We start from the raw sequence: 20,267 nt of genomic DNA, 5'->3' as shown, positions 1-20,267 counted from the left end.
CCCCTCATTTCTTTATATTATGCTGGGAATCAGCCTTTACTATTCTCTTTTTTTGAAGGTCTGATGATGGAATTAATTTGTCCTCCTGTTCTCTTGCACATTTTGCCAACTTATGTCATGTTTTCAGCCACTAGCAGTTTGGGAAATACATTGATCATCCAAAAAAATACTCTTTTGTGTTGATCAAACTACACTGAAAAAAATAATCAGTGGTATAAACGTAAAAAAATCATTGTAATCGGTTGCACGAAATTAAGTTATGTTTGGTTAACCTTAGTTTTTTATGTTATACCTGCACACATTTTTCTGGTAACACAAACATGACTTTTTTATGTTGTTGTTATGTTTTTCATTCCGGTCAAATATTTATAGAAACCACTTGTTTATCAGACATGAACTTTTTGTGTTAATTGTATTGGACTACTGTGTTATATTGACAAGATTATTTTATGGTAAGCTTATTTTATTTTATAACAAATTTCTAATATATAATATATAATATAATATAGTATATAATTGAGTGTTCAATAAATAAAACTAAATTAAGGCTGATCTTACTGTATGTACTGTACACTTTCTCTTCAATCAAAGAAATAAGCAAAACATTTTTGAACAATGACCTGTATTTTTGAAAATACTACACAGTTGTAACAATGGACTTTCAATTCAGGCTTCCAAAATATACATGAGTCATATTTGTACAATGCATCTCTTGAAAAACATTCCACAACATTCCTCAAAGTTATCTGCTGTAACCTGAATTCAACCTTGTGGGGCCTTATGACATCGGGCTTATGTAAAAAATAGTTTTTTAAATGTAAGAGCCATAAGGTAATATGGCAACAGGGGTGTAATTATTAAAATGACACAAAGAAGAGACTTAAAATAACATTATAACCCACAGGCACACAACCAAGAGACCTAAACTGATTAGTATTGGCTTGCTTCTATCACTAAACATCACAATCACTAATACTAGACGATGCAATCTGTTTGTAGTGGTGCACCTTGGGAAAAAAATTGCAAACTGGTGAAATTGGTGCAAGGCACCATTTCCATTGAGAAAAATGGACATTCAAAGTTTGAATTTTTTTTTAAAAGAGTCATGGCTTGAAAAGTGAAAACTGCAGTAATAAAGGCCCCAAGTTGAAAAGTGCCAGAAAAATAAGTTTCACTATGTCCTGCAACTTTACCAGTGCTGGCTTAAAAGAAAGGATGGTACATATTTGAAGAGGTAAACATGTTGTTCCCACATCATAACTGGAAAACTGTTCAATCGTACAGTCTGGTCCTGAAAACCTGGGCCTTCTTTGAAAGGCTGTTCCTTTTGAGCTCCATAACCAGTTTCTATAATACCTCGAAGGTATACTTTTCCAGTGGGTAGGTGAGGTTCAAAGTGTACATTAGTCCAAACAGCATTGCAGCTGCTAGGGTATAGTTATCCAAATCCTGCCAGACTCTCTGGCCTTCAAGGACTATCCCGATGTCCTCAGGGCTGCCATTGGCATCTCTTGACTTTATGATGTAAATTCCCATGGTTGTTTCCTTATTAGATCGTTGGATAATGGCTTCATCTGTGGCCTAGAAAATGCAGAATTCCAAAATTTAATTAAACAGAACACTGGTCAAAGAACATTATACCAAATCTTATTTTAATCTGTGTCACTATTCCAAAAAATGTTAACATTAACACATTAGGTGAACAAAAATGGATTCATTACAGCATGTGATTTGAGTCCTCAGAATGCTTAAAAAGGTAATGAAGTGAAATCTCCATGCAAAGAAGCAGAATACGGTCAGAGCACAGAGAGGTGTTCAACTATCAACTCCACACATAGAAAAATGCAGGTAAAAGAAAAAGAAAAAAAACGCACCCATGGTAAATTGTGAAAATCCCAGGTGATTTTCAACATACTCCTGGCATAGAGTGACAAGCAGCATTTTGTTAAAATTATTATTTTCCCTAAAGTGTATACACAAATTATTTTTTTTTTACCTGGGCCGTGGGCTCCAGAATGTTCTGAAGTCTTCTTCCTATTTGTCCTCCTCGCCTTTTGAAGACCTTTATTAGTTTGTCAGATAGCACATCTATCTGCGAGAGTAATCTGGACTGCAGTGGCATGGTGGTAATGCGCTTAAACTCTGCATTTATCTAAAAAGAGAAGTTGTCACATAAAAATGCTGTCAAAATCTCAAATCTCACAAGGTTACATCCACACAAAGTTATATTACTATTTATTAGCTATGGGTCCCATGTTGCTGAGCAGTTCCATAGTTGCCCTTACTTCCAAACCACCCAAAGCCTGTTTGCAACCACAGCAGTTGCCTCCTTCTGGCCATTTTGCAGTTCTGCCAAATGACCCAGAAACGACATCTATTATTGTCATATACACATCAAGGTCTTTCATTAATACTTAGTTAAATTAGTTAATTTGACCTTTCCAGAAAATTTACCTTACAGAATGTGAGATAACATATGCAAATCTTCACTAGTAAATAAAATAATGTTATTAAAACCTTAACTGTAACACCTCTACATAACAGCGCTAGACAATTGTTCTGAAGCAACACCAATCTGCCCTTCAGCAGGGATAAGCACCATATATCGATACAGAAAAAATAAATTTAACATATTTATATTGTCATTATTTTTATCTCTTTAAGCCCTCCTCTCAGTCTCTCTATAAATCAGTTAAACAATTTGTTGGGTTTTTGTGTGTCTTTAACATGTTATCAGTAGATTACATTCACTGCCCCAGAACATGAAATAAAGCCCCACGTCATGCACTTCCTCTCCTAATGAGTACTGCATAGGTGTCATGCCCTAAATAAACCGACTTTAGTGAAGACACCCCCCCCCCCCACAAACACAGAGCCCACCTCATGGCAAACTAGCTTATTTAACTGTATAACTAAAACATTTTAGGTACAACCAGTTAACTAAATGGACACGAGTTTGTTAGTCTGTATTCACTGAGAAAAAACAAGCGGATGTGACTGGGCACACACTGAAAAAAAGCTAATGCACATAATATTGTCCCGCAGCTTAAGCTAGCATTATCGTTAGTTAACTTAAGGAATGACTTGTTTTTTCCATTATGTTGCTCAACAGCAATTCATGAGGAAAACTTCCCCATATAATGGATGTTCTCTTCGTTTCCTCTCAAACATGTAGTTTTCAGTTTACCTCGACAAAGTAAAGCTCAGCACCAAACGTAAACGAAGCGAAGACAAAAAATGGCGGACCGCCACAGTGAATTTTCCCTCGCAGAACACACCCTGGGGGGTGGAGTTTCAACAGAAAACATAACTATTTTCTGTTATTTTGATATGACTGGTTTTAAAAGACTGAACATCCTTCTAAAACAAGTGAAAGGCGTGAGACTTAATTATGTTTAGACCAAAAATATAAATGATTCATGTTGGATATATTTACTGTATTTTTACTAATTTAACAACCTCATCATTACATTAGTTGCTTTATGCTATTAGCATTAGCTTGAAGCTCAAGGTCGTCATTTTATTTTATTTCTTTTTCTGGGCTTACAAACAGGACACACAACATTTAGATAACCGTTACACTGAATCTTGGGTCTGTGTTGAGTCTTCCAGCTGCTGACTACAGAAGCTAGATTGACCTTTCAGCATGTTTATAGCGGCTGTGGCTATGTGCTGGTAATGTTACCGTGTGTGAGCAGTCACATTGGCAGCAGACATGTTTCAACAAACTAGTCATATCCCAGCCCTACATTAGCTTGTTTAATGGTTAAGACACTGCAGATACCACCACTTACTACAGACACCGATGCAAGTTTGTAATAGTCTGTTAATTTAGACTGAAAGAATATACAAACAATATTAACTCACATTATATATGTTAATTACTAATTTGCTTATCGCATAATTTCGGTTACCATTAGCTAACTGGAGCCTAACATTGGCCTCTCATGGTTTTCGATAAACAGCCCACATACCTGTAAAATAACAACACCCCAGTAAAAGTCCACATATATAAAGGGTCTACACTCGTTCTCACTGGTGTGTTAGCTTTAAAATCTTATTTACCTTCAAGTGTAAAACTCCAGATGGTAGTAGATTTTCCAAAGCGAGAGACAAAAATGGCGGACAGCGCAGCCGATTTTTCCTTTCCAGGGGGCGGAGCTTGAGGATAAAACACGACTAACTTGTTTCTTTTCAACATGATTTGTTCTAAAAGAATCAATATTCTTAAAGAATATGTGAAAATTAAAAGACAAAAATATGTTTAGATGTGAAATTTAAATTAGTCATGCTGGATATATGAAGTAATTCTATGCAAATTCAACAACCACCCTATTGCATTTTTTTCAGTGTATGTTATCTTTGGGAATTTTCATAGATTTAAAGAAATGGGAACAAATGATGAACCTTTGCAACAGGCTAGTGGTAACAAAACAACTTAAATTGGTTCTTTGTATGTTGTCTGTCTACAACAGAGGTTTAAGTGGCTTAAGAAACAACAACAACAATGACAAAAATGTTCCTTTGAAAATAATCGGGTACAAGAATTTGAAACGAGTGAGAAAAAAAAGCCAGTGCAAAAAGAAGAACTATGACTCAAGACCACTTTAACAATTAGACGAATGTCTGGCTCCTTGGAAGCAAAATATAAAGAAATGAGAGTTGACTCAAGACTTTTGCACATTACTGTACGTAGATTATGTTTTAAGTTGGCCGTGGTACTAATTTTAATCTCACATTAGCTTCATCCTGTGGCAAATCTAATTATTATGGTATTATGGTAAATATGATTGCAATTATTAAATATGATTATGATGATTATTGTTATTCGCCATCCTGTGGTAAGGCTTCTTTGATTGTCCATTCTGGTTACACAGGGCCTTGTCTGTGTAACCTGAATGTGCAGCGATGTACTAAGGATTAACTTCTGAGGTAAACCACTTTACTTAACGAAAGCCAGATCACTAAACAGACACACATACACACACAAACGCACAGAGAAACATAAGCTAAGATGCTTATTTTTTATTAATAGTAAAAATCGAGTGATCACATAATTTAGTAGTGCGCATTGACAAGGATATTCAATAAATATACATTCCTTCTGTATCTTTAAAGGTACAAGATTTCATTATTAGCATCATCTCAAGAAAGGCTCATAGCTACTGTGCACAGCTCATAAAGGCAAGGCATGCAAGCAGCAGTCATGCCGAAAAAACATACTAAAGGTAGGCAACATTTAAAAAGCTTTACAGGCAGTATTTGAAATGTATCTCTCGGTAATAGTGCTTTGTTTTGCTAAAATAAGCAGTTCTGCCCTTCTGTGTACAAGAAAAATATGATCTGTTACAGAGTTTTCACTAAAAAATGAACATTTCGCTGGAGCAATGGACAGGCAGACAACACACAATTCAGAAACATTCCAGTTTGTTTTTTTGTTTTTTTAAAATTTTGCTCTGACTCTATAAGTTGCATGTAGCAGATTTTAAACCACTTAAATCTTGGCATCTGTGTACTCTGTACTGTGTACAGAGCTGAAATAATCCCCACTGTAACTGGAAAAAGATTTGTTTTCCAAAACAGAATAGTTACAAAACACAAAAACCATAAAAACCTGGGCAGAATGCAGTACCAGCGTTACCGCCCTCCCCATATGACAATCATAGATTATAGCAGCGTATAGTAGTGAATCTGACTCCAGGTCAGCTGGCAGATAAGCATTACAGTGTGGTGACAGTGCTTTACACATAGATATTATTATTGTCATAATCTCAAAGTCTACTCACTTGGTATGGAGAAGTTATGCTACAAATAAAAAACGACTGTGTTTGTCATTTAAGGATACTTTTATGAAGTAATTATTATAGATAGATACGTGGCTGTGTCTTGCACAGAAAGGTATAGGTTCTTAGGGTACACATAAGTAGTAAAAAAAAGTTTTTTGCTTTTCAGAATGAAATAATTTTTTAAATGGTATTATTATTGTTTATAGTTTATACATTCTGGTGTGAAAGAATCGCTCTCAGGATAGAGTCAGTTAAGTGTTATCTGATAAAACACACACATGCTCATGGAACTGCCTGTTATGCATGTTACACGTGCATAAAATCAGCAGCTGTGAACCAACATGTTGCTTGATCAAGGCTGAATTTTTCATTTAACATTTAATAGCAACTTTTAAGTGAAAGCATGTAACTTGCCTCGTGACATCCACTAGATGGCAACAGCTACCCAAGTTTCAACTGACTCGATATTGGCCAACAAACATTTGAAATCCCAAGCCCCTGAAATGAAGAAAACTGGACTTCCTTTTGATCCATGTGCCAATTTAAAAAGATCCAGCTGCCTTCACGTAACATGCTTAGGACTACCACGGCGTGGATGACTGAGAACCTCGACAGAGATTCGTTTTTCAAATGGTACACAGCCTGAAAAATGACCAAACCCGAGATATTGTTTTAGGGATGGAACTAATGTTTTGTTTTCATTGCTGATTAAATTGCTAATATCTTTATTAGTTGGATCAAGAAACGTCACCTCATATATTAATGATAGAAAATTACTGTTTATGTAATTAATACATTATCAGAAGACTTGTCAATTAATTCTCTCCTGAAATCAGACGTAACACTGATGACGCATGTGGCGCTGTCATGTTAAACACTCCATAGCAACACATATATACATTTTAGACACAGACATCCCTACGATTTTCTCTCTGGTGGTGTTTTTGACTTTACTCAGTTAATGGCTTTGAAAGTTGAAAAAAAAAAAACCTTCTGTATTATTATAAATCCCACAAGAATCATTTCTAAAGGTTACACTTGTAGCAAAGAGTGTGTAAACATGCAATCATTCGAAATGCAAATAAATGTTGCTTCAAGCTTTCAGTCAAGTATAAACTAAAGATGCTAGATTTGTAGCTCTATCTCCACAAGATAAAGGGAATATATATTCTGTCACAGGCATGACATTACAGGCCAACATGTCCTTGAGGTTAAAATACAGCAACTGCCTCTGTCAAGCTCTGTTAAAAATTCATTGTATTGATTTGGTTGACAGCAGAGACCCTCTGGCCCCTTTCGTCTTAACGCTTCAGTATGTGTTCAATAAGTCACAATGCTGGGTTTGAAAGGATACTACAGATATCCATGCAATCCACCTCTAATCCCAGGATTTGTTTATGGTTATCGATAATGATCTTTTAAGACCCTTCTGGATCATTAGCTCCCCCTCCTTCCACCATAAAAAACCACAGCTTGCTTTATTGAAAGTAGTGGCTGATGGAGGATGCTAAGCCATCAAATGCATCATCTAATTCAGTCATGCAGTGGAACAATGCACCCATATTCATACTTCTGGAAATGGAAATAAAACATGGTGGACATGGTTTGAGCAATCCCTTAAAAGGCCCACTTCATCAGCTTTTTTTTCTAAAACAACTAATGCTTACAATTAGAGATCAATACATTACTTGGCTCAGCCACATGAAGCTGTTTGTTTCCAGGAAGCCGATTAAACTTTTATTTCAGTCTCTGCTTAATTGTTGTTTTTAAGAATTTTGCAATTTAAATAATGTTCTGGTGTGAGTGAATACTATGGGAAAAGCATAAACCTGTTTACTTTAGGCTAACATATTCAAGACCATTGAGAGCACAGAGGCAGTTAGAGATCTGCAACAGCTTAAGGTGTGTGGTAACCTGTGTGTGGTGAATTCTGAATGCCAGATGTAGCGACTGTAGCTACATATGCTAACGTGCCTCCTGCCTCTTCACATGCAGCTGTTATCCCTCCTTTTAAAGGGTGATTAATTATGAATGTTAGCTTAAGTGACATACAATATTTAGGCAATCAGTGCAATTTATTTCCTTTCCTGGGAGATCTAAACAAGGACAAAAAATAATATATAAGTTGTAAGGTTGTAAAATATTATTAGCCTATTAATCAGAATTCTAAACCAAAATGATTTGGTTTCATTTGTAAAGAATCAAAAGTGCCAGCCTGCTGTGGAGCATTTACTTTCCTTCCTGAGTTCTTCCTTTTATCAAGTCCTGCAAACCAGATACCTAAATTTGAAAAGTGTCTTTCTATAAAATCACAATAATAAACTGCTACAAAGACCCAGTGTTGGAAGTCCAATGCCACTGGAGGAAAGAAGTTCTTCAAACATGATTTTTGTGGTCACACAAATCCATTGGCGATCTCTCTGCCACCACTGCTCTCAGCGGACTGACTGGGTACTTCCATTGGATTGTCGGCGTTACCTTTTATTTCTACCTGTTTTTGGTCAAAGCGACTCATTTTCATTTGACTCCTCTCTTGGTAGTTGTCCATAACTGGCACTAACCCACTAGCAGTGCCTTGTCGAGTAAGTTTGCTCAGTCTGTCGTTACGGTGCCTTGTTTCGTCCGGTGTCTGTCCAACAACTTTGTGATGATTTCTTGGTAGTATAGATCCTTTATTATGCTGCCCTTTCTGAATAGGCAGTGGTCCATTGCGTAGCTGGCTGGCTTTGAGTAACACCATTGGTTTGATCTGGTGCTTGTTGCAAACCAGGAATTTATTAGCCTGCAGGGGGATGGTGTAGTGTGAAAACCAGTCCCGCTCAAACGCAGCCTGTAACTGCTCCACGACGGTGAAGTTCCTGTCGTCGATATCTTCTAGCTTACTGATCACAAGGCCTGCTCCTGCATTAAAGGTAAACTCATCCCCCTCCCAGTCAAGATTACCTGTCAGGAAATAGACCACAGTGAGAAACACAAATGACATCGCAGTTTTGGGTAACTTGTAGATGGAACTGAACTGAAGAACTGAAAAGCATATCTGAGTTTATAGATTGTAAATCAAAGTGGAAATTGTACGATGAACTCATTTGCAACCGGACAGTGATGATTGATATAACTTGTGGGTTTTAGGTCTGTATATTCAACCTGCATTCTCTTCACTTTCCAGCAGGGAGAGTCTCCTTGAGTGGGGTGATATGTGACAGGAGCAGCATGAGGGTAAGGTAAAGGAAGGTTTACATAGCAGTAGTGAGAACTGCTATAGTTTGAAGAGAGTGGCACAAATAAAAAGGCAGGAGGCAAAAGATTAGAAATGAGTACATCACCTAGACAACAAATTAGACACTTCCCTGAATAGGGAAGAGTCTAATTTGCAAAGGGGCAAAGTCACCTCTTTTTGTTAAGAAAACTGCATCTTTAGTACAATGCTGCAGATGTTCTATCAGTCTGTGGTGGCAAGTGTGCTGTTCTGTGCTGCAGCCTGCTGGTGAGGCAGCATCAGGAACAAGGAGGCAAGAAGGCTGGAGGAAAGCTGGCTCTGTTATTGGAGCCAGACTGGACATGCTGAAGGAGGTGGAGGAAGGATACACACTAAAGATGTTAGAAGCCATCCTGAACAACTCTGAGCACCTACATTATAAAATCTTTATGGAACAAAAAAACATCCGTCAGGCTTTTCAGTTCTTATACAAATAGCAGATGAGCTATGTCAGACATGAATTTCCCTCTTGGATCAAAAAAGTTATTCTTATTTTTATACTTATCAGAGGGAAGTTAGGGAGGCAAGGTTGAGATGATTTGTATAGTGCAGAAGAGTGATAGTGAATATACTAGAGAAAGGATGCTGAAGATGGAGCTGCCAGGCAGGAGGAAAAGAGGAAGACCACACAGGAGGTTCATGGATGTGGTGAAGGAGGACATGCAGAGGGCTGGAGCGATAGAAGAGGATGGTAGGGATAGGGTGAGATGGCGGCAGTGGTGACCACTAAAGGGAGCATCTCAAAGAAAAGGTTGTTCATTTTGTAACGTGTGCTCCCATAGTAAGTAGAACAGGCAGCAAAGCAGGATAATCTTCGCTAAGTTTGGTTACCAGTATGGCGATGGTCAAAACACTCAAGTCGAGAGTTCAAAACAGGACTACACAAATCGATTTTGTTGATGATACAGTGGCTACATTAGGTTTTTATATTCAGTCGATGGGTGCCACGGACTTTCCTGTCTCGGATGCTCACTGTCTGGTTATTGTTTTCCATAAAAATGGATCAACATCCAGATTTTGGAGATGATTTAGCTGAATTTCAGAGACTGGACCACATGCCTCAAACACTGTTCATACTTGCACCATACGTACATTTGCTCTAGTTTTGTGCAACACCCTCCCTCCTGCCTCTAGCAAAGGTATCAGGTGAACTTGCCAGGGTTACGAGATGCAGCAGATCCTCAGCGAGGCTTTCCCCAAATCACAGTGTCTGGCCTAGCTTGTTGCTTCATTATCACTAAATTATTTTAATTTGTATTTAGGGTTGTTTTCCTGGTTAGTGATAAAGCTTAAACAAATGAAGCACACATATAATTAACCTCTGAACATCTGATTATAGTGTTTTTGACCTTAGAGTGCCAGTACAGTCATTTCCCCTTGTATATTTTTTTCATCTGTGTTAGGCAAATTTCCTCATCATATTGATCTTTTATTATCACTGTCAGAAAGAAAACAAAAGAGGAAGTATTCCTTTAGGTCCACTAAAAATAGGTCATAGGCATAAAGTGAGCAGACATATAGGCCACAGTCATAAAGTCTAGTCGATGAGCTCACCTAAATAAATGGCTCTGTCTGTAACCATAAACCTGTTGTGGTTTATTCCTTCGAGACTGACATCCCTCTGGCCCCTGGGGTTGAAGAATTTCTGCACACACGTACACACACATGCACAGTTATGCAGTGAGCTTTGATAAAGAGTATCTGTAGAGATGAAAATAGTGCATATTGGCCCTGAACTTACAGCTTCTAGTGAGCAGTTGGCCTGCTCCATGCACAGACTCCTCAGGGACCAGATGAAGTTGAAAGTTAGCGGATGAGTCTTTTCCGAGCAACTTATCAGCAGACGGACTCGTACATTCCTCAGGATCAGAGCCTCTCTTATAAGGCTGTCGATACGCGACCAGTACCTTGGCACGGATACAAATACACGCAGAATTAGGCATGCAGCTGGTCCGGCACATACGCAGTTTAAACACTGCACTCAAGCCACTGGTGATAAATGCCTGCCAAGTCACTGTGCGGCAGCATATTTGCTCTAACCTGCTGGTGTTTCTGCCGATGAGGGGCAGGTAATCAGTAATGGAGATATATATGAAATGGTTGGCTTCTTGGATGACCCTGGCAATAGCTTCCAGATCACTGCTGCGATGTTTGGGAATGAAAACATCCGGTGAGCTCTGTCAACAGAGAATTAGGGAATGTTGGTGTTGCATACTCTTTAAAGATACACACAACAGTGATCACAAGAGCATTGTGTAAACAGATAATTATTACCACAGGAATCTTCGTAAACTACAGAGTTGCCACTGTGATCATTAAAGCTGTTATAATCATAATAACTGACTGAGCTTTCCTCGTTATTATCATTGTAAATGAGCATCAGGGTTTCTCGTTGTGTGAATAAGAGAGGATTAAAGTTTCAGTTTTAACTTCCTTGCTGACAGGCACTGTACCCTATGAATGATTAACTCAGAGTGTGTGCTTGAGTGTGCTTTTTGTGTTCATTTTAATATTACTGAAATGGACAGCTTAGCCGAATCAACATTTTTTTTCTGCTGGATCACCATCACTCTTGTCCAAGAAGATAAGGACACTGAAAGACACAGCATCCTGCAGAGGACTCTATGAAAAATTAACGTTCCCTCTCCTAAGCTGTCGCCACCACTGCAGGCAGCTTTTACACTAATGTGTACTGCACGCACTTATATTTATGTCTAATTTCAGCAAATATGTATTGTAATTTACCAAAAGTTGGGGTTTTGGACTCCAAAAAGTGTGTGTTTGCTACATGAACCAATGAATTAATTCATTTATAATGCAAACTAATACTTTAAATGTTACTTACAGAAACATAGGCCAAGGCTTTTGTGCCATTGATTGTGAGATTCAGTGGCGTGTCTCTGTTGGATACAGCAAATAGGCGCTTGGACCAGAAGGAGGGAATAAAGTCTTTATACTGGAGACCCCAGTAGAGACTGAACACTTTGTGGAGGTCCAGAGCCAGACAGCTGCAGTTGTACACCAACACACCCAGCTCCTTCCTCTAAAAAACAAACAAAAAAATAAACAAACACATTTTGTAGGGCAAAACAACAATTGAAACCGGCAGCATTTACATAATTAAAGATGTATATCTTCATTTTTGCCTTTAGTTATTTGAATCAGCCTTTGCCTATCATCTCCATCAACATTTACCTTCCAACTAATATTAACCTGTTTTACTGTTTTAACACTTTTATGCATTCATCTACATACACACACATTTCTCTGATATTTCCACGTCAGGCCATATTGTCCGCATGCCTAATTCAATTCCAAGCCTTAGTCTATCCTGACAAAAACAGCAGGGAATGTAAATATGCCGCAGTGAGCCTTTCTGTTCCTGATCTTCTTTTTTGCTCTCAGTACCATTTCAAAGTGGCACTTGTCATTTTTTTGATTCTCACCATGCAGTTCTTGGAGTCACCTTTTCTTTCTGTCATTCTACACAACCCAGCAGTGTTCATATGAGTAAAGCATTTCTAATAAATTCTTCTCTTGCAGCTCATGTGTTACTAAACTCTTGCCATTGTCTTTTTAAAAAAAAAACGCGAATATATGCACTCCTCAATAGACTAAAAATCTAGTCCATAACCTATTTTCATAGATATCTACAGAAATAAGGAAGGAAAAGAACAATGTCAGTCTGTTTGTTTTGTGGTCTAATTTAAATACAATGTAGCATCAATATAAGCCTGGCTGAGAATGCATCAAACATGCTGACCTGACAAATACTTTTGAATAGTTACCTTGTGCTCCTTGCAGTTCATCTTCCTAAATTAAGGCCTTCACTAACAAACGGTCTCACACTTTAATGAGCTGTCTACCTTTGAAAAACAGATGAAAGATTCTGGATTCTCTATTTTTGGACGCCACCTCCTGCGCTCACAAAAACATATACACAGATATAAACTGACTGTGTGCTAACTATTGTTCTCTGTTAGGTACACTTTGCTAGTAACGCTTGGACCTACAGAAACATCTACACAGATATAGTTGAACCCCCTTTTGCCTTCAACAGTTGCTTTAGTTCTTTGTGGCACAGATTCAGCAAGACTGTGGAAGGATTCTTCATTCCTCTTATTCTATATCGACATCGCAGAGCGGCTCGAACTTCAGCAGGTTGTCTTGATCTTATCTACATGCCTAAATGCACTGGGTAGCTGCCATGTGATTGGCTGCAGTAACAAACAGTTAAGAAAGTGTACATAATGAAGTGCCTGGTGAGTGTATATACAGCACTTTCAAAATGTTTTAGGTGTTTAAGTTCTAAAAGAACTTAAGAGTTTTCACACTAAATGTTGGTATGATTCAGTATTTCTTTCTAATTCCTGCATTGAGGCAACTGGTGGCGTGAGTCGATGCAATATAAATAAAATTGAACAGAATGAATTTGTGTACAGTTAGACGAATAAAACTATTTGTGTATTCATTAAAAAACATTCTAGCTTCCCTCTTGGTGCCTATAATATTTGCACAGCACTCTACAAATACATTAAATCTGAATATTCTTGTTTCGTCAACAATGCTGTTTTTAAGCTATACTGGCTCATACCTTGCGAAATGTAAAGTTCGATCCAATAGATCATTACGAGAACTTTACATTAACAATACCAAATTTCAATAATTTGTGTTACTATCCTGCCTCAGAAATCACAGAAGTAAAATTTGGTTGATTTTTCTCCAAAGTCTCTGTAAGTATTTCTGTGGGTATTGTAAAGTATGGTGGCAGTACGGTGGCCAGAGATCTCCAGTCCATGCTGGCACTGCCGATGTAGAAATGTTTCCTGTCGACCACCCAGAAGGAGGAGTGAAGGTTGCCTTTGGTCAGAGCTGCCATGTTAATATAGTGAACCTCAGCATCTAGAGATGGAGAGAAAAGGGAGTTACATGTGAGACATGGAGGAGGATAAAGACAAATCTGCCAGAAGCCATACAAATAGAGACAGGGGATAGGAAAGATGGTGAGAGACTGAAAGACTGAAAATGTGACCAGGGGGAGCAAAGGGCTGAACAGTCAGATCTAAACACAACATAACATCTTATGTGTTATGTCATAACATATAAAGCAATGAAAGTAAAAGCTAGGTGTGATTACTGAGTTTAGTGAGCTCAGTTGAGTTAGCTATTCCAGTTGAGATTTTCAGCTGAATTCCTCTTGCTTTCAGTCCCTGCAGGCTGGACAGCAGAGCCCTGCCCTAGAGGAAACAAACCAGCAAAGCAAGACTGTTACATGAAATCCATGCAGTATAATCAGATACACAGAGTTCAGACTAAGTGCTTACATTTTTTACATTCAAGTACTATCATAAGTGATAAATGTGCTATTTGTGTCCCATTCATTTTTTTCAAAGCACTCGTCTGCAGGCAGCTACTGTAATCTCTATTTTTCTTTTGGAGTCTTATTTAGAAAAATATTTATATGCCTCTTATGGTTTTCCAGTGATGACTACCTCTGATCACTGTAGCTATCCAAAAACATGTAACCTTCTGTGCATATTTAGAAGCACAAATTTTACAAACCCACAAACGATGCATGTTATTGCTGTAACACAAAATAAAAAGCAAACTGTTTGAAATAATTTACATGCATTCATCTCATGTCATTTAGAAACGAGCAAACTAACAATATATTACACTTGATATGAAGATTAATTTCCAGTTTCATGAAGTTTTCCTTCATAAAACCGACCTGAAATCCACCCAGAGTACAAGATACTGTGAGGGACTCCTTTCATTAAGTACCTTTGGTGATACAAGGAAAATTACTCATCCTTCATTAGTTTCTCTTTAGTGATCACTGAACACACATTACAGGACACAAATGAAGACAGGAGCATTTTAAATAAGAGCTAAAAGCTACAGTTGAGATGCAAATTTGGTCAATTTGGCTCCATTTCTACACTCAGATCCTGATGTACACTAGGGAAGTTGTTATTTCACGATGTATTAAAACTGTGTTTTACAATTTAAATGAGACATATTTGATTTTACACTTTAAGCCCTGTTAATGCATTACATCGAGTACTGCCCAGGCTTTAAAAACAACATTATAACACCTTCTATGGCTCCAGAGGATTATTTTCAGTCTGTTCAATGGTGTCTTTATCAGTTTGAGTTTGGGAAGTTCACATTTTTGCTAGAAAATGTATGTTCCATATCACACTATATGGACAAAATTATTGGGCCACACCTCTCAATCTTTGAATTCAGGTCTCCTCAGAAACACAGTATGACTTAGAAACATTCTTAAAAATGGGTTTATCCTAAAGAGCTCACTGAATTCAAGTATGATACTGATAATAGGGTGCTACAATTGCAGCAAATCAGTCTGTGAAATTTCTTCTCTGCCATATAATTTGCAATCAACTGTAAGTGAAATTATTGCAAAGTGGAAGTATTTAGGAACAACACAGCAGAGCCATAAAATGGGGCACTAAGTAAAGTTAAATCGGTGGTGCGTAGGGTTTAAAAGTCACCAATGCTCTGCTGACTCAATACCTGCAAAGTTCCTAACCTACTTTGGCATTAACATCAGCACAAAACTGTGCACTGGGAGCTTCGTGACATGGGCTCTGTTTGCCGAGTAGCTCTTGTAATGTGTAAGTGACCTCGTACCACTATACTGACACAGAGATTTAAAGATGTTTGCCAAGAGTGTAGTGGAAAAAGGTAGATAAATGCAATATTTTCCAATTTTCAATTTTAAGGATTGGTTTTAAAAATGGTTATGTATGTCACCCCTACAACAGACTGGTCCAAATGCAACCCCCCAACCGCAACCTTGAATTGGATAAGGGGAAGAAAATTAAGTGGATGGCTCTTAAAAATCTATTTCTTTTGACTTAACTTTATTTCTGGGATTTAGTGCATTGTAGACAGACAGGAAATATGTACTAATATAATCAAACGGATCAGACAGACGGGAGACAAACTAAGGATCCAGGTACAGAATGCTTTCTAGCTCAAAATCTATAAGCTATTGGTTCCCACCCTGTTTGCAGGACTGACAGATATTCTTTTCAGTGATGGTTTGTAAATACCCACACTGTGTCTCCAGGATTATTAGCTTTATGCCTGTTGTAGCCACACAGATGTTCACAATTTGAAGAAGAAAGCAGAGCACTTCCACCTGCATGCAGTGAAGCTTGCCCTTTTACAGAACAGTACATTTTAAATTTCATATACAGCATGTTCAATTTTTAATTGAACATGTTGTAAAATTTTTAGGTTGGTGCAGACTGAAAGAGCATTAGCTCCTCTCTGGCCTGAGGGGACTGAAAGGTGCAATCCGTTTCTGACCATCAGCCTCAGGGTTTCATTAATTCTGACATATTCAATTTTTTATGAACCATGTGTTTTGCCAGGCTGTACACACACACACACACACACACACACACACACACACACACACACACACACACACACACACACACACACACACACACACACACACACTATGGTCAATAACATTCACCCAGTCCAATATGAATGTGTAATTATCAGCAGGAAATATTGTACTTTTTCATGATTTGATTTACTGTTTTACTTGTAAATGTTTATCAAACACACTTTCTGTAACAGTCCAAACACATGGCTGATGCTAGGTTAAGTGGTGATTCTAAATAAGATGTGTTTGCCTGTGTGTGTCAGCCCTGTGATGGACTGGTACTCCCATCTCTCACCCAGTGTCAGTGCGGACAAGTTCTAGCCTCCTAAAAGTGGTTAGGAACATGGATGGATGGATATTGCATAAAGCTACACTTCCAGTTCAACAGGATGATTCACAGAACAGAGCATCAGAGCAGCTGATTAGCACCAACTGCATAAACACAGAGTGACTCTAGGAGTAATGGGAGTTGGATAAAAAGCAAAATAACATCAGTAACATTTTTGAAAGACGCACAAACATAGATTAAAGCCCATAAATTTAAATAAATGTTGCACAAAGAACAAATACAATGATTAATAATAAAGATATATTCTATCATCACCCCTACAAAACAGAAGTTTTTTGGTTGACACCCTTTACATGTTATGCTTAGGACATTTTGTTAATCTATCAGTAAGCACAATCTCTTTAATCAAAATGATATGTTTAATGCTAAAATATAATTATTGTTGTTATACTTGAATATCAAATTCTGTTTTACAAAAAGCACAGAAAAATATTAAAAAACATTTCTTTGTAATCATCTTGTTTTCTGAAAGAATTTTTCTTTTTAAAGAAAATGTATCCAGTAAATGTATTTAGCAATGCAAGTGTTTAAAAAGGCCAAACAGTCAAATTATTCAATAACCCACAAGATTATAAACACAGTCATCTGCTTAAATTTAAAAATGTAAAACGGACTGAGTACATGTAAAGTAGTAAAAATAAGCTCGCTGATCAACTCTTATAAGCATAAAATCTGATGTTATCAGATTTGGATAACATATAATTTACAGTAGCATTTTTCTCTGTGTAAATGTCCTTTTACTTATGAGGTTTAAAATCAGGATCTTGATTTTATTGAACCTTTAATGTATTTAAGGAACCAACTTTGTCTTTCACCAGTTTATACAGACTAACACAGAGAGAGAGAGAGAAAACGTCACAGGCATAAAATGTAAATACTACTCTTGCAGAATTAAATCCCTGTTGATTTGCTCTATTTTTACCTGTCGGGCAGCAGGCTGGAAACTGGATTCATTATCAGAGGAGTTAAGGAGCCACTGCGGGGAAACTATCTCTACGACCCGGATAGCTTGGTTCAGTAGGTTGTACAGCCCTATGGAGAGGGGGAGGTGGGACGTGCTGTTGTTTAAGAAGGAAATGTCTTCTGGGATGTTCTCCACGAGCACGACTCTGTGAAATGGAAAGAAAAACATACATATTTATGTAGGAACTGCTTGATAACAGACGCACAAAGTCACAAAAGCATCATTTGGATGGTCACAGAACCCTGTTAATGGGAAAATGGATGTGAAATTAATGCGGGGCTTATGCTCTTTCACAAAGCAATTATGGGTGCACATCAATGGGAGATCTTGTGGTAGTGAAATAAGGTTATACTCCTTCTCTGTGACAAATTAGCTTACTTCAGCCTTCTTCCTCTCTCTGGATCGTTAGCTTAATGAGAGAAAGATTTTGAGACTACACAGGCCCCTTAGATTCTATTAAGCTTCATTAAATTGTGTACAGGTTGCCTCTGGCAGGGGTTGAGAATAATTGAAGGCTGATATGCAGAGTTGTCAGATATGTAGATTCAATTACAGCTAGTCAGGGAAAAATGACATTTTTTGCTGTATTGTCAGTGGTTTCTATTATACACTACTCCCTGTGTGGTCACATGGTGCATTTAATGTAAAGATCAGCAGTCTGGGGTTAGACTGCATACTATAGCTACAGCAAACAGAATGTATAATGATGTCATGTACAGAGGCAATTCATCCTTTAAATGATCTGATTGAGTGGCACCAGGTTATTTCCTTTTCTTGTAAACCCTTAGCACAAAGTTGAATGATGGGGAAAATGTACTCTGTGATTGTGTTTTTCTTTTGTATATATCATCCAGTGACTCAGCAGTTGTCATTTTCAGATATCCTGACAAAAATAATAAAGGCATTAGCACTGGAGTAAACAGACTGAATTAGCTGTGGAAGCCAGGCCTAGATCTGCAGCCACTCGGAACCAAGCCATTACCAAGCTCCACTACTTTCTCTCTGCGTTTCTTTAAAGGCAGACATCGATTTATGACAATTGGATTTCAAAAGAGGGAAATACAAAGAGGGGGAGCGGCTATTTTCCTCGAGGGTAAACAGCTTAGCTATCAATTCGGCTGCACCTAGGTTGATTAAGTCTATGAAATAAATGTTGTCCAGGAAGCTAGCAGAACCACTTCTGCACACGACCTTTATGCACTTAAGTGAGAAAATGGATTAAAGTAAGAATTTGTAAGGTAAATATACTGTTGATTACTTTGGTGGTTTATCCAGGGGGGTGATTAAATGCCGGAAATTACAGGAAGTCAATAACCACAGAGGCCAGGACCAGGGCTCAAACTGCTGACACTGCAGCTGAGAAACAATTCCTCTACTCTCTAAGGCACCAATGCCAATCTTGTTATTTTTATGAGTGCCTCCATTCACAGTGGAAACAGAAAAGTGTAAAATAACATGATGTCTGTGAAGGTTCACAGTCATCCAGGTCATCGTAGTCAAAGGAGCTTGCAAAGAAAAGCGTCTGGACTTCTTTAAGTTACTTGAAGACGTTTCACCTCTCATCCGAGAAGCTTCTTCAGTTCAAAGGTCAAATGGTGGAGAGTCCCAGATATAAACCTAGTGGGAGTATCCCCCCACAGAGGGGTAAAAGGACCCCCTGATGATCCTCTAATCGCCTGAGCCAAGGTGTGAAACTGGGTGTGTCTGATCTTCAACTGTGTCTGATCAGACACCAGCGAGGGAGGATAAGAAGGACAGACGCAACAACATTGTCATCCCCTATGTAGCCGGTGTATCAGAAAAACTCAGGAGAGTTTTCTCCAAGCACGACATCCCGGTGCATTTCAGACCCAGCAACACGCTCAGACAAAAACTGGTTCACCCGAAAGACAAAACGCCAAAACACGACTTAACAATGTGGTGTATGCTGTACAGTGCAGCGAGGAATGCCCAGACCTCTACATTGGAGAGACCAAACAGCCACTTCACAAGCGCATGGCACAACACAGAAGAACCACCGCCACAGGACAAGACTCAGCAGTCCATCTGCATCTAAAGGTCAAAGGACACTCTTTTGAGGATGCCAATGTTCACATTTTGGACAGAGAGGACAGATGGTTTGAAAGAGGAGTGAAAGAAGCCATCTATGTCCACTGTGAGCGACCATCTTTGAACAGAGGCGGGGGTTTACGACACCAACTCTCTGCCATCTATAATCCAGTTTTGAGATCCCTTCCCAGACGCCTTAACGCCCACTCACATCCTGGGCCATCTGACCTCAGGAATTCGCATGATAAGGTGGGGCCAGGTTTCACAATGAGCTCACCCGAAACCCTGGCTGATTTGGACCCACACCCATTTTCACACCTTGGCTCAGGCGATTAGAGGATCATCAGGGGGTCCTTTTGCCCCTCTGTGGGGGGATACTCCCATTAGGTTTATATCTGGGACTCTCCACCATTTGACCTTAGAACTGAAGAAGC

The 20,267-nt window shown here is 38.4% G+C and overlaps 2 protein-coding genes across 3 annotated transcripts in view; both read right to left on the bottom strand.

The window, feature by feature from the left end:
- Window positions 1-516: 516 nt before the first annotated feature.
- Window positions 517-4,028, bottom strand: LOC309720767 (uncharacterized protein). Its single transcript, XM_082557928.1, has 3 exons — window positions 3,975-4,028; window positions 1,997-2,152; window positions 517-1,581 (listed from the first exon to the last, which is right to left on the bottom strand). Exons 2-3 carry the CDS (start codon window positions 2,120-2,122, stop codon window positions 1,348-1,350), a joined length of 360 nt encoding a protein of 119 aa, XP_082414054.1. The 5' UTR covers window positions 2,123-2,152; window positions 3,975-4,028; the 3' UTR covers window positions 517-1,347.
- Window positions 4,029-5,070: 1,042 nt separating this feature from the next.
- Window positions 5,071-20,267, bottom strand: part of LOC309720765 (inactive phospholipase D5) — a 74,771-nt gene continuing 59,574 nt past the window's right edge. For both annotated transcript variants that reach the window (XM_082557924.1, XM_082557925.1), the window contains exons 3-10: window positions 17,743-17,929; window positions 14,180-14,279; window positions 13,817-13,944; window positions 11,888-12,085; window positions 11,083-11,219; window positions 10,784-10,949; window positions 10,597-10,687; window positions 5,071-8,729 (exon numbers count right to left, since the gene is read on the bottom strand). In XM_082557924.1, the coding sequence (XP_082414050.1) occupies window positions 8,182-8,729; window positions 10,597-10,687; window positions 10,784-10,949; window positions 11,083-11,219; window positions 11,888-12,085; window positions 13,817-13,944; window positions 14,180-14,279; window positions 17,743-17,929 (1,555 nt within the window). In that variant the 3' untranslated portion in view covers window positions 5,071-8,181. The remainder of the gene's footprint in view (window positions 8,730-10,596; window positions 10,688-10,783; window positions 10,950-11,082; window positions 11,220-11,887; window positions 12,086-13,816; window positions 13,945-14,179; window positions 14,280-17,742; window positions 17,930-20,267) is intronic.

This window comes from Aulonocara stuartgranti (genome assembly GCF_965226115.1).
Source record: "Aulonocara stuartgranti genome assembly, chromosome: 13".
Lineage (NCBI taxonomy): Eukaryota > Metazoa > Chordata > Actinopteri > Cichliformes > Cichlidae > Aulonocara > Aulonocara stuartgranti.
The sequence above is the reverse complement of the archived record's forward strand: the minus strand, read 5'-3'. Positions and strand labels throughout refer to the sequence as shown.

Excerpts from the sequence above, each read along its gene's own strand:
- LOC309720767 (XM_082557928.1), bottom strand. The coding sequence starts at position 2,122 with ATGCCACTGCAGTCCAGATTACTCTCGCAGATAGATGTGCTATCTGAC. Across the intron at positions 1,582-1,996 it reads TTCTGGAGCCCACGGCCCAG|GCCACAGATGAAGCCATTAT; the intron begins GTAAAAAAAAAA and ends TGCATTTTCTAG.